At 44.1% G+C, this 26,541-nt stretch overlaps 1 protein-coding gene across 1 annotated transcript; it reads left to right on the top strand.

Moving 5' to 3' along the window:
• Positions 1–2,474: 2,474 nt before the first annotated feature.
• LOC141781438 (uncharacterized) lies at positions 2,475–26,321 on the top strand. Its single transcript, XM_074657207.1, has 17 exons — positions 2,475–2,938; positions 4,212–4,386; positions 4,571–4,792; positions 4,953–5,072; positions 6,406–6,539; positions 6,715–6,759; positions 6,860–6,899; positions 11,162–11,269; positions 11,414–11,536; positions 11,643–11,782; positions 12,512–12,668; positions 12,914–13,032; positions 13,228–13,358; positions 22,540–22,657; positions 24,021–24,095; positions 25,605–25,748; positions 25,888–26,321. Exons 1-17 carry the CDS (start codon positions 2,795–2,797, stop codon positions 25,972–25,974), a joined length of 2,082 nt encoding a protein of 693 aa, XP_074513308.1. The 5' UTR covers positions 2,475–2,794; the 3' UTR covers positions 25,975–26,321.
• The last annotated feature ends 220 nt before the right edge of the window (positions 26,322–26,541 follow it).

Raw genomic sequence — 26,541 nt, 5'->3', positions numbered from 1 at the left:
GCTTGCAGCTTACAATGCTAACAGTGAAAACAACAACAACAGAGCTGACAGAGCTTTGCTACTCTATATCTTTACATAGACAATAGTTGTTTGCTGCTATGCTCTGGATATCTTATAGAGTGCCTTTAACGTCAAAGCTGGTGAAAAGGTAGCCAAACATTGATTACAGTTCAAATAAAGATATATATATATTTTTCTCCCCTGAATATTTTTGCAGATGTATTTTGCTTGCCATTTTTAATGAGAAAAAGGCAAAAAAAATCATTTTTTTTAGATTAACCTTTAATCCTCTGGGGGCCCTCAGAATGCATTAGGCGCTGACCCCCAGGTTGGGAGCCACTGATTTAGGATACATAAGAGAGAATAGGGGTACACTTCATGTCAAACTCATTTTGACAGGTGTGACTAATCCGCGTCCAATCACAGGCTGCCACGTCATACCGGAAACCACGCCCACCCGCCCCTAACCCCGCCCCTCCCCTGAGCCAATGAGATACATCGACGTCATTATAGGCAGTCCCCCTTTCCCCTCCCTTTTTTCCCCACGCCCCTGGTGATTTTTTTCATCCAATGAGCAAAAGTATCCGCTCATTCAAACATCCGGCGGGAGGACGGAGCAGAAGTTATGCAGCGTATGTGTGAAATAAACATGCAATTTCCTTTATTTCATTTTCATTATTTACCTTTCTTTGATTACACTTTCTTACACTGTTTTCATCGGATGGACCGTCAGGATTTAATGAGGGATTTCCCTCGTTTACGGAACAGGATTTCTTCCTCTTTTCCGGACAGATATTTTGACAAGAAGTGTCCCCCTCTTCTGTGGCATGGATTGTGATTTCTCCTTCTTCTTGACGTCGTTCACGGATAACGTTATCCGTGAAAGACCGTTTTTACAGTTGTTACACGGCTATTTACTTAAGAAATCAATAATTTGACACAAAACCGTCTGCCAGAGTCCGGCATCAGAACTGCGCCCATAGCAACGGTCTGTTATAAGGAAATAACCGTAGAACGCCGCGATTGACCAATCAGAACCGAGTTTGCTGTAGTATTGTCAATGGGTTTTTAAAGCCATCTTGCAAAAGGGTGGGGGGGCTGGCAATAAGCTGTAAGCAATAATGCTATTTGGGAGGCCTTGGTATGGAAGAGTTTGGGAACAGCTGCTCTAGTGAGTATTTAACGTTGTTTGTGGGACTGACTGAAAATAAACTTCAGTGTCCGTGTTCATCGTAATGAAGGAACATGTCACTCAGTGCAAGTGTCGCTCATCAATGTGTTTGTTTTATAGTTTGGACAACAATGGAGCTGATGCAGAGGAATAAGATATATCAGGCTTTGTCTATACAGGAAACACTTGTTAGAAGGACCAATTCACTGTTGATTTTAGAGACATAAAGATATTTGCCAGTCTTATCCTTGTATTCAGTTTAGTAATTACACATGTGATGTCAGACCTGAGTATTCCCAACAGCAGCGAGCTTCCCCACAGCACCGTGCTCAACAGCCACCATGTTAGAGACATGTCTGAACCTGTCTGTACGTGCCCACACAGACCTCCACTTGACAGACATAACATATACAAACATGTGTACGGACATCGGACACCCATATCCCTCACATAAGATGTTTTACGACCTGTGCATCTGTGCTTCCCTCGTCTTACACAGCGCTAAAGGTGAAAAGGTTAGGGTTAGGATGGTTTCTGTCATTGGTTTCTCAAAAAGAGTTCACACACTTCTCATTGGTTCAAACCCATGGGAATTTCCCGTGATCACGTGGTCCTATCTCATTGGATGAAAAACATCACCAGGGGCGTGGGGGAAAAAGGGGAGGGGAAAGGGGGACCGCCTATAATGATGTCGACGTATCTCATTGGCTCAGGGGAGGGGCTGGGTGGGCGTGGTTAGGGTGGGTGGGCGTGGTTTCCGTATGGCGTGGCAGCCTGTGATTGGACACGAATTAGTCACACCTGTCAAAATGAATTTGACATGAAGTGTACCCCTATTCTCTCTCTTAGATAGATAGCTATATAGATAGATAGATAGATAGATTGATTGATAGATATATATATAGATAGATAGATAGATAGATAGATAGTAACTTTATTGATCCCAAGGGAAATTCAAGTTTCCAGCATCACAGATCCATAGTGCAAAACATGTTAGTAAAAAAGCAGTAGTTTTTTTTTTTTAAAGTGAATATAGTGCAGAAGAGACTGTTAAAAATGAGTATAGTGCAGGGTAACATCTGTGATACAGGACTATTAAAACATCTTTATATAAGTATAGTTTGTTTATGTAAATAATAAGACAAAAACATGCTAATAAAAGAGGATCTCTCTCTGTGGTGGATGATGATGCCCCCTGCAGCCACTGACCAGAACTGCAACTTTGCCAACAGAAATTTTCACTTTCACTTTCTAAACGTCACTAGATGGAGGAGGAGGGACCGGTCAGGAGCCCAGGAAGAGCCCACTGCTGCTGAGAAGAGGAACTGAGAAAACATTAGTAGGTAGATCCACAAGAGAAACGTCTACTGGACATCCTTCCGCTTAGTTTTAAATCTGCTGCTGACTGTGATTTCTGACACACTGCAGTGAACTTTGGTGCTCATTATTTAGTTTTTGTGTTCAAATCCTGTCGAGCAGCAGGACAGTTCATTGCAAAGTGAATTACTGCATGAGAGAGAGGAAACCTCTCATATAACATCTGTAGGCATCTGGAGCAGTCCTGGTCTCTCTCTGGGTGTGTTTTTGTGCAGAGACTCTCTGGGTTGAAGTCGCCCACCACCGATGGACCCGATGGACTGGCTGGAGGAGGACGAACTGCTGCGGTTCTTCCGCCGTCACAAAACCGAGATGTCCTCAATGGAGAACCCGCACATGTTCCTCAACCAGCTCCGGGACCACGACCTGGTCCCAGAGGACCACTACAAGGTGAGGAACTGTTACTATGCATCTGTTATTATGCTATAACCTCCTCACCCTCCTCACCCACTCTCTCCTCCTCCTCATACACGGTCCCGTCTGTATGAAGTAGGCGCCGGACAGGAGAGAGCGCGGAAATAGGAAGCGACACATGTCCTAGTAGTGTAGTAGTAGGAGGAGGACTGGGAATGAAACATTGAAGTACATATACATTACATACATAATATTAAGTACATTAAGTCAGTTATTTTTTGTATCGGAAGTTTTTTTTATTTATTTTATGTTTAAATATGCAAATGAGGCATTAACTAATGTTAACTTTTGGTAGATTTAGGAGAAATCTACAGACGTAAAGAGAAAATTTTTAGAAAATAAGCACCTAAAATTGTGTTTTAGATGTTTTCTTTCCACTAGTCTGAATGAAGGCCTGCCAAAAATAAATAAATAAATGACTCAATAAATAAATAAATCCGTCATTAATTATCGCAAAAATAATGTGAAAAATAAATGTAGCAATTAATTAATTGATAAAATGTGATATAAATTGATATTTTTGAAATTATTATATTTATCTTTGTATTAATTCCCTTATTTATTTACTCTTCTGTTCAATTTTCCCTTTTATTTCTTTATGTATTTATTTTTATTAATATTTAAATGTATGTATTTATTTTTGCATTTATTCTGTATTTATTTTTTATGTACTGTATTTATTTATTTATTTATGTGATGAAAATCAGGTTAAATGTTGCAATGAATGATCCACAACACTACAATCTGGAAATACAGAGGAGGCTAAAATGATCACGGAACATCTGAAAACGAATGTTGACGATATTTAATTAAGGTGTTCCAGTAAAGGGAAACTCACACTAAAGAGACACCATTGAAATCTTTCTCTGTGACTTCTGAGGAAGAAATCTTTTTGTTGAAGAAACTTCACTCAGGTCCAATTTGAAGAAAGAATCTTTACTTCAGAGACAACACCGATGATTTAAGGTCACATTCATGCCAGCATGAAGAAAAGGACAACACACAATGGAGCAGTCTCTCTGTCTCTTTCTTTCTTGTCTCTATCTGCATAATGACTACTTTTACTTTTAGTACTTTAAGTATATTTTAATGTCAATACTTTTGTACTTTTTACGCTGTGGTATTGCTACTTTTACTTAACTTAGCTACTTTAACTAAAAGATCTGAGTATTCATGAAAAACGTGTATAAGTTAGGCTACTGTAGAATCATTAAACCCACATTTTCCCCATACTTTTGTGTATGTGCAGAAGGTGAGTCGCATGAAGAGTAAAGACAACATTAAGAAAGGTCTTTATGGGATTCTGGACTGGTTGGAGAAAGAACGATCAAAGAGCATCAAAAATTTCTGGAGGTGCGTCTTCAGGGAGAAAATCCTGAACCAGTATCCAACCCTGCGAGAGCTGCGCAACAGACTCATGGACGGTCAGCCTTTTCTAATGATTGTGATTCTGCTTACTCTGTTTATGCAATTTGCTTGTGAATAATGTTTTTTATATAACATTATGTTAGTATGTAAGTTTGAACACAGCCTAAGACTTCTCTCGTCATTCTTTCACTGCCATTTGTCCATGATGTGTGTACTTGATATTTACTGTAACCATGGCAGGGTCTTTCCAATTTGAGACACAAGAGCCCGAGACGGTGGAAACGGAAGAGACGGACGAGGGGAAAAGGAAGGATCTTTCAGATGACGAGGAGGGGGAGGAGAATCAAGCGAGCTCAGTGAAAAAGAAGATGAAACTGAGAAGTGAAAAGAGCGTGTGCGATGATGAGGAAGAGCAGCCCGGTCCATCATCTTGCTCGTCTCCAAGGAAAAAGTCCCAAAAAAGTCACCTCCTTCTTATGCTTTACTTTTCTTAACATGACTGTATACATTACTTGAAAGTTTCACTGCTGAAAAATGCACTCTCTAAATTACATTTCTCTGTATGTCTCAAATCTCATTTGGAACAAATGAGTCAACATATATATTATTTTTTATTTTCCAGCCTCTCCACTGAAGAAGGGAGAGAAGAACGACATTTGGACCTGGACCATGTTTAAGCACCAGTTCCCTGTGACCTGTGGACAAAAGGGCGGGATACTGAACAGAGACAGACTGGCTAAAGGTACGTAAAACCAGTGGGCAACTTTCGGTCTGAGAAGTGAAGCCAGTGTTGAAGTGCCTTAAACTTGCATTCTTTCTAATAGCCAGCAGGGGGCGACTCCTCTGGTTGCTAAAAGAAGTCAGATTGTATAGAAGTCTATGAGAAAATGAGCCTACTTCTCACTTGATGTATTACCTCAGTAAACATTGTAAACATGAGATTATGGTCTCAATCGCTAGTTTCAAGTCTTCTTCAATACAGCATGATGTTCATTTAGTAAATTACGATCCCGTTTATAGTCAAATAGACCATAAAGCAGGGGATGCTTTAGGACGTGGCTACCTTGTGATTGACAGGTCGCTACCACGGCTTTGTCCGGTCTGGGAGTTGTCCGTGTTTTTGTCTTACAACTTTAAAGCTTTCACAGTGTGTTTTCAGTTCATGAAAGTTAATTATAACCTTTTTGGTCGCCTAAAAATTCAGCGTTCAGTTGTACTTAGCTCCACCCTCTCGTGTCACTTCTGGTTGCCAAAAACCAAGATGGCGTCGGACAAAATGACGAACTCGAGGCTTCAAAACAGCAGTCCACAAACCATTGGGTGATGTCACAGTGACTGCATCCACTTCTTATACACAGTCTATGACTCATTGACTGAATCTGATGAAAAATAAATACTATCATCATTGTCAAAACACAAAAAAGTGAATTAGGACCAGGCTTAGAGATATTTACCTCTTATGCTCATTTTCAGCTGCATGCTTGTATTTTGGGTTTCCACTAGAACATGTTTTCCTGCTTTAATGTTCAAAAGACTCTTTATTTTTCTCATACCGGCTGTGCTGCAGCACCTCTTTTCACCCTCTGTCTGAAGCTACTCCCACCCTCCCAAAAAGCCCAGTCTGATCTGATTGGTCAGCTGGCCCACTCTGTTGCGATTGGTCAACCGAACCAAACTCTTCGGACTCCGCTCCAGCTCCGCTCTAACTAGCTTTGTTTGAGGGCGTGCCAAAGTAGGCGCTAGGCAGGTATCATGCAAATGTGTTTCTTGGTGACATCACCACATTACGGAAGAAAAGGCAGTGTTTCTGTGGGGGAGAGAAACTCCCTTTGGCGTGTCATTTGGGCTTTGTAACTTTGCAGACCTTTTACATGCACAAAAAACTATATAACACAATAAAGAAAATAGAAAAAGCATAATAGGTCCTCTTTAATCAGATTTTATGGAATATAATTTCTTATATAAAAACATTGAAAAATGAAACTTCTCACATCTGATTCTGACAGGGGTAAGATAGTGACAGCAGGTGATTAATGGTTGAAATGAACACATCCCCAATCCTATGAATGTTTCAGGGGAGGAGTGCATTGCGGTCGAGAAACAGTGGTTTACTCCCAATGAATTTCAGACGTTTGCGGAAAGGAAGAGCTGCAAGAACTGGAAGTGGAGCATTCGATGTAAGGACACCTCCCTGGGAAAACTTATAAAGGTTTGTTGAAAAGTGAATTTGGAATATACACATGAAACAAGACTGTGTGAAGTCATGACTTGCTTTTCTTTAACATCGGCCATGTTAGCGTCCCTCGTCAGATCACTTCACACGTAGTTTGTTGTGAAAATCGATTTATTTTCTGTTTTTTTTTATTTTTTTTATCCCACTGCAGGAAGGTCACCTGAAAGCAGGAAATTACAGAAGAAAGTGTAAAAAGGTAAAAACAAAAACAAATCAATAAATCAATTCTGACTTTGTGGAATATCTTCTTGTTGTTAGTGATCCTGATCCTTTTTTCTTCTTCTTCTTCCTGCTAGGCCAAGACATCATTGTTCCCATCTGGTGATGTAGTTACAGGTTCGTTGAATTAGTGCAAAACTCAGATTTTTAAACTACAGGAGTATACATGGAGTATTTCTGTTAGCTTATGAGAGAGTGCTGCTTCCCCGCAAGCTATTACAAGATCTATCTGTCTAATCTAATTTGTTTCCATCCAAGTCAGCACATATGACGTTTAGAGTTTTAAGTTTACATATTTGAGAAAAAAAACAGGCAGAGTGGGCTTCTTAAAGCTGCAGTCGGGAACTTTGAGCAAATATGATAAAAAGTAATTTAAAAAAAATTTGACTATTTCCTGAGAGTAGTGCATAAGACAGATAATCTGTGAAAAAAATCATGTTCCTCTGCCTCCTCCTGTGCTCCTAATGGCATTTGCAAGATTTCAACATGCTCGAAAGAAAACAGCCAATCAGAGCCGAGCAGTCTCTAAAAGCAGATGTCAATCACTGCTCGTGAAACTCGCGAACTCCGATCAAATGGTCAAACTAGGCAGCGCTGATCAAATATGAATCAATATTCTGTCACTGTAATGCCTATTTTTTCGCCTCAAATGTTTTGAGAATCATCTTGTAGTGTACTGTTTAGCTGTAAAATGAGACCGTTTGCTCCGGCCGGTGGGCAGTGCTTGGTTTTGGCTCGATTGTTTTCAACATGGCTGCCGGGTCACAAACTTTCTCATTTTACAGCTAAACAGTACACTACGATACGATAATACGATAATACTTTATTGTCAGACAGGTCTGAAATTTGTTTTGCATAACAGCAGCTCCATTTGCAACATCACAGAAAGGACAAAGACAATAAACAAGAATACAAACATTTAAACATTACAATCACAGAAGACGATATTCAGGGCCCTTTAACGCACATTTGATCTGGGATTAGGCTCTATATTTAGTTTAAGGATTGACTGATGTACAAAAAAGTGCTTCAGTCTAACCTTATTAAATCGTGGAACCCTGTATCTCCGATTTGATGGTAACAATTGATATTCACTGTTCAAAACATGGTTGGGGTCAGAGACGATGTTGTTAGCCAGCCTTAAGATGTTATTATGATAGGCTGATTTATAGAATTTCTCAAGAGGTTGACCTACTATCTTTGAGCAGATTTTCATTTGGTGGAGCAGTTTTGACTTTAAAGTAGTTGACAAATTCTTGTACCATGTAGTATAGCAATACTGCAGGACACTCATAATCACAGAGGTAAAAAACAAAAGAAGAATTTGTTTACTCACCCCAAAAGACCTGAGGCGGCAGAGAAAGTAAATTCTTTGTTTTGTCTTTTTACAGACAAATTCGATGTGGTCTTTCCAAGATAACAGATGATCAATCATTACTCACAAATATTTATATGAAAATACCTGCAGGATTTTTTCGTTATGAATAACAATAGGAACTTTATGAGAGTCAGATGGTGAACCAAATACAATTTCTTCCGTTTTCTTTGTGTTAATCTTAAGAGCATTACTGTCACTCCACTCGACCATTTTGTTCACACCATGTTGGTGCAGCTCAGGGTTGTCCGAGTGACTTAACAGAGATATTATAGCTGTATCATCAGAATACTTTAGAATATATTGATTTGGTGTATTTGTATAACAGTCATCGGTGTAAAAGGTGAAAAGCATAGCTGAACTCACGCAACACTGGGGGGCCCTGACATTGGTCGTGATGGCAGTGGAAAGGGTTCCCGCTGGACCATTTTTGGCACCAAGATGTCTGTCTGTATTGTATTGAAGGCTGATGAAAAATCTAGAAAAAGGGCTCTTGCATAGGTTTTTGGTTTGTCTAAATGTTTCGTAATAATATGAACCAGAGTGGCAACAGCGTCTTCTGTACCACAACCCTGCTTATATGCAAATTGATATGGATCGAGTTTGTCTTTTGTTGTACTGACAAGATATTGGAGCAGAATTCTTTCTAGAGATTTCATAATCACTGAGGTAAGGGCTATTGGTCTGAAATCCTTGTGTTCTTTAGGACATGGTATTTTGGGTAAAGGTTTTATGTGCGCAGTTTTCCATGACAGAGGTACAGTGTGCGTGTCTACAGAAGCCTGAAAGACTGGTTGCCACACTGGTGCCAGCTCGATTGCAAAGTTCTTCAGAAGGAATGCGCTGCATTCATCCGGTCCAGCAGCTTTCTTGGAATTTGTACACCGAAAACTTCGGCAGTGATGACAATTCTGTCTGAGGGAGTTGGTATGATAGTTTTAAGTATTTCAGTGCACTTATCAGAATTGTCTAGTGATTCAAATCTGGTAAAGAAAGTGTTTAGGTCGTTGGCAAAGGAAAATTCATTATCTGTCACAATAGGTTTAGTTGGAGATGACATTCCTGTCATAGATTTCATGGTATCCCACACCTTTTTAGAGTTATTAGCTTTAAAGGCATCTTCCAGAAGCTGTCTGTGTGCCAGTTTTGCTTTCCTCAATTTGATTTTGAGCTCTTTTCCTGTCTGTTTAAGTGCTCCATAATCTTTGTTTTTGAAAGCCACTTTCCTTGTATTTATTACCTGTATTATGTCCCTGGTCACATATGATTTATTATTTGGATAGATTTTAATCTCCTTTGTAGGGACCACCAGCTGTACACAAAAATGTATATAATCATTTGTAACTGTAGTCATTTCTTCTAGTGATCCCTCCTGAAAGATTTCCCAATTTGTCCAATCAAAACAGGCTTTCAGTTGCTCCCTACTTTCATTTGTCCATGTCCTTATCTCTTTCTTTTCTGGTTTACTTTCCTTGAGTTTGGTCTTATACACTGGAATCATGTGCACAATGTTATGATCGGAATTTAATATGGGTGGCCTACACTTGGAAACGTAAGCACCTTTAACGTTTACAAAACACTTGTCCAGGATATTGTCTTTTCTTGTGTGGTCCTTAACATACTGTTCAAACCCAGGTAACACAGTCTCCAAGTGGCACTGGTTCAAGTCCCCCACCACTATAGCCGGTGCATCTGGGTGGCTGAGTTGTAGCTCATGAACACAGTTAGCTATGGTGCTGGCCGCCTGGGACGCTTTGCCGCAGGGAGGCGCGTACACAACAAACAGCAGTATACATCCAAACTCTCTAGGTAAATAAAAAGGTCGTAACGTCATGCCAAGAATTTCTACATTGGGATCACAGATCTTATATTTTACTGAGTACGATCTGCACCATAGATCATTTATGTACGCGCAAATACCGCCTCCCCGAGTTTTTCCAGAGTCCGCATCCCTGTCTGCCCGCACAAGAGTGAATCCCGGGACTTCAAAGAGAGAGTCGGGCATTGTAGCTTGTAGCCAGCTTTCCGTGAAACATAACAATGATGCCTCACGAAATTTGTTACAGTACCTTGTGTATGTCCGTATGGCATCCACTGTATTGCTCAGCGAGCGCAGGTTTGTAAGAACAATAGACGGAAGAGGTGGCCGATTGAATCTCCGCCGTAGTCGGTTCCGAATACCCCCTCTTTTTCCTCCTTTCTTTTTCCTAAATGTTCTGATCAGCTCCGGAGGGATGTTATCCAGCATCGAATGGTAGGCGTGGCTTGATGTCATCTCCCGTGTCAGCTCGGGTTGTAGCTCCAGCAAAGTCTCTCGACTGTACGAGCGTGCGAGGCACGGCTCCTCGCCACACCTGTCCATGTTGCCACTCAGGTGTGCGGTTGAAAATTGCACCGACAAACATTGTCCACGGAGGCCAATAATCCACAGAATCAGAAGCGTAGTTTTCAGGGCAGTCATCATCTTACACTTTACACAAGGACATTTCTTACAGACGCAACAAATTAGACAGCAATTAAACAAAAACAAAAAACAAAACACAGAGCAAACGGAGCATACTGAGACGCAGTGCGCAGCCGAGCAGCGCACCTGACGATACTATACAATGACACTACAAGATGTTTCTGAAAACATTTTACGCAAGAAATAGGCATTACAGTTACAGAATATTTATCCATATTTGATCAGCACTGCCTTGCTTGACTGCTTGTTTTGAGTTTTCAAGTTTCGCAAGCAGTGATTGGTTGTTTTCCTTTGGGTGCAATGTGAAATATTTGAATGCCATTAGGAGCCCGAGGAGGGGACAGAGGAACATGATTTTTTCACAGATTATCTCTCGCATGCATTACTGTCAGGATATAGTGACAGTTTTATAAAATTAACGTCTTATCATATTTGCTCAAAGTTACTGACTGCAGCTTTAACTGCTAAAGGAGGAGAAATTATTGATATACTGTATATAAGCAACGGGAAAGTGGCTACTCACCTCCTCCCTGCTTTTAGTGTCTGAGGAAGAAGAAGATAAAGATGAAGATGAAGATGAGGACTGTGATCAGGACAAGGAAGACCAGATTTCCTCAAGCAGCAAAGAAAGTTCCATGGCTGTCACAGGTGCTGGTTTCTACAAAGTGAAAGTGATATTCAGGGTTGAAACACAGTTATGCTATATAATATATATATATGTATATATATATAATATATCCCAGTATCATAGCAATGGTTATGTTAATCACACTTTCCACGTGTCCTTTACAGATGAAGAAGGAGAGGAACAGCCTGAGCAGCAGCCAGAAGCCAGCCCTGACAGCGGCAGGAAGGTTTTCAAAGTCACATGTGGCGATTTAGCCGGGACCTTACACAAGAAACGATTTGCATCAGGTAACTACATCTTACTGTACACAAAAAGCTAAATACGTGTAATGACGTGTACTAACCAACTGAACCAAGTAAAATGTGTCTCCTCTGAACTTGCTTTCGTCACCAGGCACTCGTGGGAAGAGTATTCGTACTGAGACGAGCTGGATGAGCCCAGTGGAGTTCATGAAGGAGGCGTCATGTCCGACAGATGCCTCCTGGAGGAAAGACATCAAGTACGAAGGGGAACCACTCAGTGTCCTCTTAGAGGTAATGTGCTGTCATTACAGTCCACAGATAGCATCCGGAATTATTAACTGTGCATCTTTGTGTGTTTGTGTGATGCAATCTGAGAGAGAGAAAGTTAATCCTTAAGATTTCAGTCCTGTTCAATTTGGTTACACCTGTGGCTACCATGGTAACAGCAAGTGTGGTTTAAAGGGGACCTATTATATATTATATTATTTTCAGGTGCATACTAGAAAATGTTTACAAGCTGTGCTGTTCTCATATCGGTTGTGCTGCAGCACCTCTTTTCTCTTTTGTTTCAGCTCTTCATTTATTCAGTGCGGGAATGGCGGACTCCGCCACTATGAATAAAAACTACTATATAGAGAGATAATTACAGAATAAACGCACACCAGCTGTGACCGTTCCATCCTCCTCGCGGCGATTGCCTCATTAACGTTATGGTTCTCTTAAAGCATTGGGTTTAAATCTGAAATATTTCCAAATAGGTGCTTTTTCTTTTCGCTTCGACACCAAATCCTCCGCCATCTCACAGTCCGTCAACTCTCTCGTCCCGTGTGTGTGTCTGAGCTGACTCCTTAAGATGTATTCACTTTCAGATTGTAGCGTCCGTTATCCGACTATCTATTGATAACACGGCGCTGATACGCCAAAATGAACTAAATGGGTTTTATTTCTGTAAAAAAGCAAAACAACGGTTGGGAAGGTGGCGTATGTAATGTAATCGGTGTGTGCCCGACCACCGTGTAACACTACCGCAACAAGCCTACTACACACCAGTTTCATGACTGCATCTTGCATGGTTGCGACGCTGACAAAACGGTGACAAAATCTGTCCCACAGACAGAAATAAAAACACCCAGCAAAGTACTCAAAACGTCCTCTGTGGTAGTTCCTGCTACAGTAGGCGTTTCCAGTAGGCTGGTTAAAAAAACAAAATGTGAGGTTATTTAATTTACAGAGCCGAGAAATACTAGCATCTGATTTAGAAACAAATGTAAAGAGATTGAGACAGAAATATGTATACACAGGTTAAGTCAACTATGGCATTAGTGATGCAGTTTCATGAAATTGTGTGTCAGCTCTGAAATGTAGCCGGAGGGGGGGGGGGGGTAATGAGAGAGCCACAGGATTCGTTGTCAAGCCTAAAAGACCTAAACTATGAAACAAAGAGGAAGACGCTGTTGATTCGTCTATTTCAGGCGAACATCTTGAGTACCGACTCACCGAACTGTACCTGCAGAAATTGCAAACCAAGTGTTACCGACCTGGTAAGTTTGTTCATCAGTCAGTTTTCCCTCATTCCATATTCATCTTTGTTCTGCATAAACAATGTGATGACCAAAACCTGTGTCTCTCACTATGAGCTGCAGTATATTATTATGAACAAGGAACCTTTTTCTCTCAGATGCAACATGTAATTGAACTGTGTGTAATCGGAGTTGCTGTCATGTCCGTCTTGGCAGGAGAGTCAGGAAAAAGATGACGAGTGCAGCATCTGTAAAAGTGAGGAAGAAGAGTTGGCGGTGTGCGATGACTGCCCTCGCTCCTTCCACCAGAAATGTCACCTGCCTCATTTAGAAGACACCATTTTCGGGTGAGTGTTCATCAAACCCAGAGATGAAGATGCTGCTTTTTGAAATTTAAAGCTACATTTATCAATATTTCCATCAAATGATTACGTGTGAGAGATATTGTTTATAGTGATGAACCCACAAAAAATCTTCACCTGACTCTGCAGTTGCCCTGAGCTCTAATGACCAATCAGTCTTTTAGCTCTTTGTTTTTATGCATCCGCACCGGCGACAGCTGTGGACAGAGGCATTATGTTTTCAGGTTGTCCGTACGTACGTCTGTCCGTCCGGTCCATTCTTGTGAAAGCAATATCTCAGGAACGCCTGAAGCGATTCTCTTCAAATTTGGCACAAACGTACACTTGGACCACTTGAACTGATTAGATTGTGGTGGTCAAAGGTCACTGTGACCTAATTCTCCTTTACAATAATTCATTACATGGTTACCATCAGGCAAGCAAACTCATATTCTCCTGTTGGTATTTGTATGATAGAATGTGTGTGTTATTAGAAATCCGTAAGTGTGGCAGCAAACGCTTCAGGGTGTCGGGTCAGGACACTATTTAGTGCTCAGGTGTGATTTCAGAAGAATAAGAGATGCAGTCCAAGTGTATGGTAATGGCTGTTTATCAGCAGATAAAGTAAACAAAACAATGGTTTCTGTGTGGTCTGTAACAACAAAAACACAACAGTACAGAGTGATTAGAACTACTAGTGTATAAACATTAGCAACAAAAAGTGAGCCTAAAATAACACAGGCATTTTACAAAGAAAAAGGCTTAAATACAGATTTACTAATTATTATTATGCCAGTCTAATATAAATACATTAAACATAACACAACTCACATTTTTCATGGACGCACACGAAAAAAGGAATGTCCAAAAGTCCAACTGTCCTCTCCTTAACTGTGTTTTACTCTGCCGTGCTGTATTGGGGAGCCTGTTCAGTGTAGGCACACTGGTGACACATGCCCAGCGCATGATCGGGCACAGGTGATTGGAGGAGGAGACATTCACACTGGTGACACATGTACAGCGCATGCTCACGAACAGGAGATAGTAGGGGGAGGCATGCGCAGAGGCATGGCCTTTTTTACAGCCGCCCACAAATTTGGTGTGCAAATTTGTCATGAGAGATGCCTCTACTATGTCTAAACAGAATCATGGGGTAGAGAGGGCAGTCTGATGAGCCGTACCACTGGGCGTGTGTAGGTGCGGTCCTTCACTTGGACGACCGCAGTCCTCACTCGGCCATCTGCTCCAGGTATGACGGTCTTCACTGTTCCCACTTGCCACAGAGCTCTTGGAGTCTGCTGGTCCACGATGAGAACTATAGTTCCGATGGTGATGTCCTCCGTTTCTGTATTCCACTTCTGCCGTGCTTGCAACGTAGGCAGGTAGTGCTGTATGAAGTGCCTCCAGAAATGGTCGGCCAATACTTGAGTGTGTCTCCACCTTTTGCGACTAAGCAGTTCCGTTTCTGGGTAGACTACTTGTGGCAGGGAGGAGTCTGGCCGCCCCATCAGCAAGGAGTTGGGTGTGACAGGATCCGGGTCTGCGATGTCTGTGGAAACATAGCCCAAAGGCCTGGAGTTGAGGATGCTCTCAACCTCGATCAAGACGGTCCTCAACACCTCCTCTGACACAGTCTGAGCTCCTAATGTGGTGCGGAGGGCTGTCTTCACAGATCGAACCTCTCTTTCCCAAGACCCACCAAAGTGAGGAGCGTTGGGTGGATTGAAGCGGAACCTGATCTGTTCTGCAGCCAGCTGGTCTCGGAGGGCAGGTTCCAGGGCTTTGAACGACTCATGCAGTTCTCTACACCCTCCTTTAAAATTGGTGCCTTGATCCGATAAGAGCTCGAACGGCTTTCCCTTACGAGCGATGAAGCGTCGGAGCGACATCAGAAATGAATCGGAATCCATATTAGCCAGCAGGTCTAGGTGGACTGCCCGGGTGGTAAGACACTTATACAGGATGCCCCACCTCTTCTCAGTTCGTCGTCCCACTTTTACGAGCATAGGGCCGAAGCAGTCCATCCCGGTGGAATAGAAGGCAGGTTGGAAGAGCCTCAAACTTGAGGGGGGCAGATCTGCCATTCTTGGAACTTGTGGTTGACCTCTCCACTTCCTGCACTCAGGACAGTTATGTTGATGCCTCCTAACTGCTTCTCTACCTCTCAATATCCAGTACTTTCTGCGCAGCTCGGCGAAGACACGTTCAGCTCCAGGGTGATGCAACTGACTGTCACAGTGCTGGATCAGGAGCTTCGTGACTGGGTGAGAGGAGGCAAGAAGTACTGGGTGCAGAGCTTCCTGGCTCAGGTTGTCACACCTGCGGAGTCTGCCTCCTACTCTGATCAGGTCAGACGACGCATCATACTCAGGAGCGAGGGTAAGCAATCTGCTGCTTGCCGGGATGGCCTTTCCTGATTTGATTAGCACAAACTCATCAGGAAAGCTCTCCATCTGAGCATGTCTCAGGAGAGCCAACTCTGCTTTGCGGAAGTCGTCGGCAGCAGGCTGAGTAGCGCTGTCAGCCGCCCCATGTAGCGACTGCGTGGTAGCTTTTAGGAGTTCCTGGTAAGTGCTGAATTGTTGGACGTCAGGTATTGCTGGACTGGTTGCTCCTGTAAGCAGGCCACAGAACACCGTTTTTCCTGAGCTCTCCTACTTCTTCTGTAGGTTCTCCCTCTGGTGCCTTTGGCCAGCGGTTGGCTGGCAGCTGCAGAAAGGGTGGCCCTTGACTCCAGCGATTCTGTCCAGCGAGCTGAGCCAGTGTTTTTCCTCTTGTAATATCATCAGCGGGATTTGTCGCTGAGTCGATATAGTGCCAGGCTGCAGGGTCAGACAGCTCTTGTATCTCTGCAACTCTGGTTCCCACAAATACCTTATACCGGCATGAATCTGACTGAAGCCAGTTAAGTACTGTGGTCGAATCTGTCCAGTACACCACCTCCTGGATTTCAAGAGTGAGCTCTCTCTTCAGGACCGAAGACAACTGTGCTCCTGTCAGGGCTCCGCACAGTTCAAGTCTTGGGATTGAGAGTTGCTTCTTAGGTGAGACTCTTGATCTTGCAGCCAAGAAGGCTACATGAACTTGTCCGTCGTCCTCTTCAGTGCGCAGGTATGCTACGGACCCATACGCACGCTCAGAGGCGTCACAGAACACGTGAATGCTCCGACTGCTGCTGCTGCAGTCCCGGCTGAGGTCGGTGTAGCATCTTGATAGCGTTATCTGTGTTAGCTGGGGAAGTTCACTTTCCCACACCTGCCAGGCTTGAAGCAGGTCTTCTGGTAGGTGGGGATCATCCCATCCTCTTTTCTTGTCCCAGAGACGTTGCACGATGACCTTAGCTCTCGTGGTGTATGGGTTAATGAACCCGAGAGGGTCGTACTGCTGGGCAAGCAGTCGGTAGATGTTGCGCATGGTAGGCTCTGGACTTCCACTCTGGTGGTGCTTGTATCGCAGTGTATCAGACTTGCACTGCCATATAAGTCCGAGAGTGCGCTCTTGGGGGTCAGTCACCTCCTGGGTGAACCAGAGTTCGCTGCTCTCTGACCGAGACCGAGGCCAATGACTGTGGGCACGTTGCTGGCCCATTGCCGCAGTTCAAATCCACCCTCCATGAGGAGGGATTGCAGTCGATCCACCAACTTCTTTGCTTGCTCTTCAGAGGGGAGGCTTTGCAAACAGTTATCAACATAGAAACAGCGTTCTATTGACAGACGGGCATCTTCTCCTGGCTCAGTGTGCTTCTGAACATGAGCTTGTAGGGCAAAGGTGGCGCAACACGGGCTGCATGTAGTCCCAAAAGGGAGCACCTGCCACTCATAAATAGTGGGTTCCTCATCTACCTTCATGTCGCGCCACAGGAAACGGAGGAATGTTCTGTCTTCTTCCAGCAGACGGACCTGGTGGAACATCCCTTTAATGTCACTGCTGATGGCAATTGGGTGTTCCCTGAATCGAAGGAGGACTCCTAACAGGCTAGCTCCAAGTGTGGGCCCAGGCAGAAGTTGGTCATTCAAGTTCTGGCCCTTGAACGTGAAGGAGCAATTGAACACTATCCTGTCTTTCCCATTGTGGTGCACCATGTGGTGCGGGATGAACCACAAATGGCTGCTCTTTTTAGCCTCTGTAGGTGACATGGGTGTGACATAGCCAGCGTCGAACAACTTGTGGATCTCTTTGGAGTAGGCCGCTGCTTTCTCCGGTTCTCTGGCTAGTCGTCTTTCTGTCCCACGTAGCTGAGTCATCACTGCCTCCTTTTGTGCATGGAGTAAGGGAAGATTTCCCTTCCACAGAAGTGGGGTGGCATACCGTCTTACTCCCTGTACCTCCACCCTAGTCGTCTTCTCCTCAAGCCTTCGGACTGCCTCTGCATCTTGCTTCGACCTGGTGATTAGCCGCTCACTCCGATATGGCAGGGTATCCAGTTGCCACAGCTTTTCCACATGGCTGAAGAGCTCGGCTTCTGGAGAGGTACAGGAAGTGAAAAGACACTGCTGCGGAGTTAGGCGGTGGTGCAGGAATCTTGATGGGCCTTGTAGAGTCCACCCGAGTCTGGTGTGCACGGCCGCAGGTCCACCAGGAGGGCCCAGGCGTACCAGTTCCACTGGAGTGATCAGATGTGGGTAATCCGACCCGATGAGCAGTAGTGGCTGGGCCTCATTGATGCTTGGCAGCGGTAGGTCCTTGAGGTGACGGTACTTCTCCTGCAGAGCTTGGATTGGGTATGTATGGCGGGCGAGGCCAAGTTCTTTTGCTGTGAAAGCTTTGTGGATCTGGAAGGACTTGCCAGGCTGTAATGCAGAAGCTACGGAGAACGACACTGGCTCCATGGATGGTGCGAACCTCCTGCCGGACAGTGCGGAGTGCCAAATCTTCAGCTTCCCCGTGAAGGCCTAAGCGATCAGCAGCTTCATGCAGCAGTATGGTACGCTCTGAACCATCATCCAGTATAGCGTAAGTCTCCAGTACTTTGTCGCCATTCTGGAGGATGACACGACTCAACTTGAGAAGTACCTGGCTGCTGCTTGTTGGCCGATCTAGGTACAGCGTCTCTGAGATGGAACTTATCAAACAGGTGCTTTCTTCAGTCGCTTTGGGTTTACCAGTTGCTGCAGCATATTGGCTGGTATTGACCTGATGAAGAACCTCAAGGTGCTTTCTTTCACACTGTTTGCACTTGGCCTTGAGGGAACACTTCGCTGCTTGATGCTCACGGCCGCATCTCCAGCACCTCTTGTTTGCCTTTATCCATTCTGTCTTCTGCTCCTTTGACAACAGTTTGAAGTTGCTGCACTGATTCAGGTAGTGCTGCAGAAAGTCGCAGAATGGGCAGTACTTCTTTGGTTTCTCCTCTCTTGCCTCCCCTGCAGATACAGTCACTACTTTCTCTGATTTCTCCTTCTGTTCACTACCATGGAGAATAGTAGTGGTCCTTTGCGACTTGTACTCAGGACGCCGGTCTCTGCGTGGAGCTTGCTTCTCTTGACCTGAGTCGCTACAGTACTGGCTTCCATCCACCTGTACACGCACCTCATACTCAAGCCATTCAGCCAGATCAAGCAGTGTTGGAATAGGAGTGTGGATGGGGTTCACAAATCTCTGAAAGTTGGCTCTTAGGTCATGTGGTAACTTAGCTAAGAGGCGAGATACATGTGAACCACACCGCAACTCAGTCCAGCCCTGGCCTCCCAACTGGTGCAACATGCCCACTAGTGCCCGGACTTGTAGGGCAAATGACTTGAAGGCTCTGATGTCACCACTTTTGATGTTGGGTCCATCCATCAGATTGGAGATCCGCTTCAAGGCAAGTTGTTGAGGTTGACCGTACATCTCAGTGAGTGCTCTCATGGTATCACTGAATGGGAATAGGCCGTTGCTGTATGAATCAGCAATGAGCAGTGCGTCTTCACAATTAAGGTGGTCTGTCAGTATCTGGAACTTAAAGCGCTCTGGAGCATCAGGTGGGAGAATGTTGTCCAACGCCAGTTTCAATCTTGCGAACTCACGTGGGTCCTCGTGTACAAAGTCAGGGATTGTCGGCTTAGGTCCACAATAGGTCTCCACCAGTGGGTGTCTGCCGTGTGGGGTTTGAGCTTGAGGCCGCTCAGCTCGACGCAGGTGATCATCTGGATACCGGCGGAGATCATCTGGGTAACGGTCATCCCATTGTCTGTACTGTTCATCAGGACCATAATAGCCATAATCAGGACGATAGCGATCCTCAGGGCGGCTTCTACGATCAGGTGAATGATATCTGCCATCTTGCCAATAGTAGCGATCATCATGATGGGCTCTCAGACTAGGCTGTCGATAAGGTTCAGCAGGCTGACGATGGTGGTTGCCATGGCGACGATAAGTCTCATTGTGAAGAGGGCGGGCCCTGTCATTAAGCTGACTGTATGAAGCATCATATGGAAAGCGAGAGCCGTCATCAGGCTGACTGTAGGAGGCCCCTTGTTGAGGGTGGTATCTATCATCACGTGGGTGGAGGCTGTCATCATGGCGACGAGAGGCGTCATCAGGCCGGGATCGATACCTGCCATCGGGCGCACTGAATGTAGCACCATGAAGGTGGCGGTAGCTGTTGGCTGGCTGATGTTGAACAGCGTCAGGTGGAGGACAGCCCTCATCATCTTGGTGGTGCAGCTGTGACTGTTCCACTGCACTTGAGCTTTGAGGCAGAGGGGACTTTCTACCTTCTGGTGTTAGCAGAAGGGGGTCTTTGTAGCTAGGGGATGATTCACCTGAAGTTGCTGGTGAATATGCTGCATGTTGACTGGACAACCCTGCTCCCTTTAAACTGTCACTGAGCTCCTTAATCGGGTCACGTTGGTTGCCTTGTGGGTGTGAAGACTCATCACTGAGTGGCACCTGCGGAGCACCTTCACGTTGACGTGGGTCTTGATGACCACTAAATGGCGTCAGCTTACTAGTGGGCGCAGGTGTGTATGACGTCTCATACTCATGGCGTCTGGGCCGAGACATGACGTATGGTGAAGCTAGTACAGGAGAGCTGGAAATCTTGTCTGTAAGACGTTGCACATCTTGTCGCAGTTGGTCATTTTCCTCTCTAATGCTACGAATATATCTTCGGACATCAGCGGAATCAGCCTGACTGGTCTGCTCATCAACAGGCATGCGGTGCCTAATAGGGTATCTGACCTCATAGTCCTGAAGATATGATGGCAGGTGGCTGTGTCGCTGTGGCCGTCGGTGATCCACATCTCGTTGTGGGTCTCTTTCATCTGGCCTGAACATCCTGGGCTGAAGCGGTTGCTTGTAATCCGGCTCGAAGGACCAAAATTGTATGATAGAATGTGTGTGTTATTAGAAATCCGTAAGTGTGGCAGCAAACGCTTCAGGGTGTCGGGTCAGGACACTATTTAGTGCTCAGGTGTGATTTCAGATGAATAAGAGATGCAGTCCAAGTGTATGGTAATGGCTGTTTATCAGCAGATAAAGTAAACAAAACAATGGTTTCTGTGTGGTCTGTAACAACAAAAACACAACAGTACAGAGTGATTAGAACTACTAGTGTATAAACATTAGCAACAAAAAGTGAGCCTAAAATAACACAGGCATTTTACAAAGAAAAAGGCTTAAATACAGATTTACTAATTATTATTATGCCAGTCTAATATAAATACATTAAACATAACACAACTCACATTTTTCATGGACGCACACGACAAAAAGGAATGTCCAAAAGTCCAACTGTCCTCTCCTTAACTGTGTTTTACTCTGCCGTGCTGTATTGGGGAGCCTGTTCAGTGTAGGCACACTGGTGACACATGCCCAGCGCATGATCGGGCACAGGTGATTGGAGGAGGAGACATTCACACTGGTGACACATGTACAGCGCATGCTCACGAACAGGAGATAGTAGGGGGAGGCATGCGCAGAGGCATGGCCTTTTTTACAGTATTGACTCTTGTTTTGAGTTGTTTGGTGGATTGGATGATTGAACTCTCTATCAGTAACAAGGAACAAACAAGACATATTGGCTATTTTACACTTTATTCATTTAATACACCATCAGGAGCCTCAGTAGCGGTGGAAGATCCATACGCAGCCACAACAGCCTGGCACCTCCTCCTCATGCTGGTCACCAACCTGGTCACATGTTGCTGTGGGATGGCGTTCCATTCCTCAACCACGATTCGTTGCAGGTCAGTCAACAAGGTTGTGTTGGTCACTCTAACACATACAGCACGCCCAAGCTGATCACACAAGTGTTGAATTGGGTTGAGGTGTGGACTCTTGGCAGGCCGTTCCATTCTCTCTACTCCCACATCGTGGAGGTAGTCTGTGATAACCCTGGCTCTGTGGGGGCGAGCGTTGTCATCTTGGAGGATGAAGTTAGGTGCCAGATTGTGGAGATATGGGATCGCCACTGGCTGCAGAATCTCATCCCGATATATCCCTGCATTGAGATGGCCTTCAATGATGACAAGCTTTGTTTTGCCAGTGAGGGAGATGCCGCCCCACACCATGACACTGCCCCCACCAAAAGCTGTTACTCCATCGGTTCAACAATGAGCATAGCGTTCTCCGCGTCGTCTCCATACTTTGACCCTGCCATCCAACTTTGGCAGACAGAACCTGGACTCATCACTGAACATGACATTCCCCCACATGTTCAGGTTCCATTGTCTGTGTTGTCGACACCAGCGCAAACTGACCTGACGGTGAAGGCCAGTCATTGCAGGTTTCCTGGTAGCCTTATGAGAATACACTGTTTACCATTGGCAGAGCATTTTCTTGGGCTCTACCCACATAATCAGCTGTGCTGCTCATCCCACAAATGCATGATCCTTACAAGTTGGACATCATTGTGAAGGTAAATAAACAGGCTTTCCAACGATGTAAAATACAATGACCATTAGCATTGTAACAACAGAGAAATAATCCACCAAACACAAGTTTCCAAACTTTGTTTTTCCAGTATATATATAAGCCCTGATATTAGCCCTGATCAGGGGGTAGTTTAGCTCATTAAATGACAAAACAAGTTGATAAATTCCGACCTAAACACTCATGTTACACTAGTCCGCGGGATTAACTTGGTTAAAGTGAAACAAAAATGAAGATTTCTGACATTTTGTTCAAGATTGATAATTGCCAGGCCCTACATATGTATGCATTTTATCTTACTTTTGTGTGTGTGTGTGTGTGTGTGTGTGAGCAGGGACCGTAGTGAATGGATGTGTACGTTCTGTGTATTCAGAACCACCCGAGATTGTTTTTACTGTGACGAGCTGGAAAGAGAAGCGGCCATGTCTCGCCAAATATCCCAACGCATGCTGGTGAGCACAACGTGACTCTCTGTCTATACATCCTAACACCTGTCTCTCTGTCACACAGCCGTCACTCATCCCTCTTTCCTTACACCAGTGGTCTCAAACTCAATTTACCTGGGGGCCGCTGGAGGCAGAGTCTGGGTGAGGCTGGGCCGCATCAGGTATTCCACAAAAAAAGCTTTGTTAAAAAAAAAAACAATCTTCTCAAACGTCATTATTAACAGTTCTTTAACTTGAATGGGTTCTTCTGAACATGAACTGTCCTGAACATTAATGGAACATTGAAGAACATGAACGGTTCTTCTGAACATGGCCTCTATTGCGTCTCCCACTTTTCCTGAAATTGTCTGTGCTCGTCACCAACCTTTCTCTTCACTGCAGGCTTTGAAAAAGACATGATTGGGGCTGTGTGACAAGATATATATTCATTCCACTTGGTGTCACTCCGCAATAAAGTTGTGCCTGCTGTGTTTGTGTTGCTCTGCAATTACACCACCAAACCGCTAGTTGGCGGCGGCGTCTCTATGAGTTTCCTTCTTCTTCTTGTACTACAAACAGAAACTGAGCGGAGTTGGAGCTAATAACTGTTGAACCACAGAACTTTTACTGACATTACTGCAACGCCGAAAAGAGAAAATATATCTGAGTGGATTTGTGTGAACAAACATTGAAAAGATGGAGGCAGAGAGAAGTAGAACTTGGTCCTGGCCGCTCAGCATCGCTGAGAGACTGGACCAATCACAGCTGTTGCGGTCTGCGTCGCCGCGACGTGTAGTTACATTTCTGGAGAGGTGCACGTCAGGCTACGGCGTCGATTCAACGCAGAAGTATAAATCAAGCTTTAATCGAGCTTATGCGATGTTACACGGGCGCCGCCACAGTTGTTGTGAAATGTTTCTCTGCTTGCATCAAGCCCGGCCGATTGCCCGTCCCCGGGAGCCATATACCCCACTGTGATTGGTAGGTTCGTTCAGCTCGGGCTCGCGCAACAAAGGGACCTTCAACGGCAAACTGCCATTCACATAAAACTCGCGGGCCGAGGGCGCGAGTTAGCTCAGTTGGTAGAGCGGGCGCCCATGTAACAAGACTTGGTCCTGACCGCGGCGGCTCGGGTTCGAATCCGGCCTGTGGCCCTTTCCGCATCCACTCTCTCTCCCCCCTTTCCAAGACTCTATCCACTGTCCTGTCAATAAAAATGAAAAAATGCCCCCAAAAAAAACTTTATAAAAAACTTTATAAAAAAAAAAAAAATTTGCGGGCCGCACTAACATTAAACTTTCATATCAAGGTGGGGGCCACAAAATATCGTCTTGCGGGCCGCAATTGGCCCGCGGGCCGCGAGTTTGAGACCCCTGCCTTACACCAACAGCAATGCCAGTATCTCCTTCTGTATCTGTCCAGCGCTGATGAGGAACAAATATTTGCTTCAAACCCATGCCTCCATGTAAGTGTATTTCTCTGCTATTCCCATGCACCTGTTTCTGTCTTCAAAACCGTGACAAATAGTGTCAATTGTTTATTTTATAGCAAATAAAGTACACTTAAAGGGCCATCAGCGTTCTTTTCCGTTTTTTTGGTTTTTTTTCAAATGGAAACGCCCACTCAGCTGTTAGCAAAAATCAGTTACGTAGGTTTCCACAGTAAGCTAATCAATAAGGTAATGAATAATGTGAACGCTAGCACTAGCTGAGTCAACGTTACCTGTGCTAAGTTTGGAAATAACTGAAAGGGTTCGTCCTGATTTTTTTAAGTGGGGTTGTGTGCGTGCTCCCGCGATCTGCGGGGTAAAACTACTGTTTTTTGTGAATGTAGTCTGGTGGCTTTGAAGAGAGCGATATAACGGCGTCAGTTCCCCGTTGAAGAGGGCTGACTGACAGCGAGGTAAAGCAGCTGTGGACGGGAGCAGCAGAAAATCGTATTTTAGTCACCTAAAAAAAAATCAATATCCGTTTAAGTGTACGCTATATTTAGAATATTTTCACAGCTTTACCACGCCAGCCGACAGCCCTTTCCAACGGGGAACTGAAGCTTTTATATCGCTATCTTCAAAGCCACCAGACTACATTCACAAAAACAGTCATTTTACCTCTCAGAACACGGGAGTTGCTGGTCTACCGCTGTATTGATCAGTTTGTTTGTGTCATTGTGTGACTTTCGGATCCGAACTAACGTGGCGTCCACACAGCAGTACTTTGCTTAGCTTCTGTGCCGGTACTCATGTCTGCTTCTCCAAACTGGGAACGTGCCGAGCACTATCTATGTTACTTTATTACACGGCTCTGTTGAATACTCGAATCTGATTGGTCAATCACAGGGTTGTATGGTGTGTTATTTCTTCATAGCAGGCCGTTGCTATGTATAACAGACCGTTGCTATGGACGCAGTTCTGATGTCGGACTCTGGAGGACTGTTTTTGTGTCAAATTATTGATTTCTTTCGTAAGTAGCCGTGTAATAAGCGGGATAATGTACAGCTAGCCATTCATTATTGTGAAATAAACCCCTTCAGGGCGCAAGTCGGGGTCCACCCCTCCACCTTGCCCTGTCGGGATTTATTTCACAACAATCACCAGCTCACTGTTCATTATACCTTATGTAGGTAATACACTGACTATAAGGATGTATATCTACTGTATATGTAGCAGCATCATCATGCAGAAACCTACGTCAGGTCACGCGGGAAAAAGATTAAGACACTAAAACATACGTACTTCGACCAAAATGTGAATGTTTGGATTTGAATATATAAGAAACACCACTGGGAAGCTACAGAGTGATATACAAACCTCAACTACAAAAAAATAATAATGGACCGGCCCTTTAATGATCTGGCTACTGGAGGACTCACACTAGCTTCAGGTTTTTGCTTATGATAGTCTGAAATCTATGTAAACAAAAGACAGCGGTATTGCAAAGTGTTGAGTATTTCATTTATTTCTGCTCGGTACCCACAGTTGCAGAACTACTCCACGGTGATCAAGACTCCGATGTGGCTGGGTAACATAGCAGACAAACTCCAGGATGAACTCTACAAGACCGTTGGAGAGTTTGTGTCCGACGTCCAGCTTATTTTCACCAACTGTGCTTCATTCCACCGAGTAAGAAAACAAACCTCTAGATGACATGCAGCGTTAGGAGTTTTCACCATTTTCACATGTGGTACTAAGAGGTTTCCATCAACAGTTAAGGTTCATTTTTATACAATATAGTGAAATGGTGTGTTATGTTCTTTTGCAGGACAATGCTGAATACCTCGCGGCAGGAAACAGACTGAAGGAGTTATTTGACGGAGAAATGAAGAATGTGTTCAACATCAGTGAATAGATAAACAGTGCTCAGTTTTCACACTCAGTAGGTACTGGGAAAAGGTTAAACATCTGTAAGTATCCCTTTTGACATTTACCTCATATCTGGTTAAAATATTCCAAAAGAAATAACTGCTAATCAAGAGAAGTTAAGAGACTTTTACTTTAATTATGACAACACATTTAAATATTGTATAATTCTACTACAATGCATTAAAAAAATCTGATTTGATTTTGAGCAGTTTTGCATCATGCAATATATCCAACAGGATTTCCATGTCACGACAATATTTAAAGTACAATTAATTTGCGCTCTCTGTTGATTGTTGACGTCTGTTTTTAAAATAAATTTAAAACAAATACAAATTTGTTTGTGTACATCTTTAATGACATGGCTCGTTTTGATAAACCTGCCTCTTAAAGGTTAAATCTATATTCCAGAATGGAAACAAAAAGACTGACACTACTACTGTGACCGATGGGTCTTTTACGCAGCAGGTAAATGAAACCTAAACTTTTCATTATGATTAGAAAGACACAAAACAATGGGAACGTAGTTCCTATTAAATGTACAGAATCAGTCATC

This window comes from Sebastes fasciatus, chromosome 13, assembly GCF_043250625.1.
Source record: "Sebastes fasciatus isolate fSebFas1 chromosome 13, fSebFas1.pri, whole genome shotgun sequence".
NCBI lineage: Eukaryota > Metazoa > Chordata > Actinopteri > Perciformes > Sebastidae > Sebastes > Sebastes fasciatus.
This window is presented reverse-complemented; position numbering and strand designations above follow the sequence as displayed.

Bases quoted from the DNA above. Each gene is read 5' to 3' on its own strand.
- LOC141781438 (XM_074657207.1), top strand. From the start codon at position 2,795: ATGGACCCGATGGACTGGCTGGAGGAGGACGAACTGCTGCGGTTCTTC. The intron at 6,760-6,859 runs GTAAAAACAAAA...TCTTCCTGCTAG, and splicing joins ACAGAAGAAAGTGTAAAAAG to GCCAAGACATCATTGTTCCC. The intron at 11,270-11,413 runs GTGCTGGTTTCT...TGTCCTTTACAG, and splicing joins AAGTTCCATGGCTGTCACAG to ATGAAGAAGGAGAGGAACAG.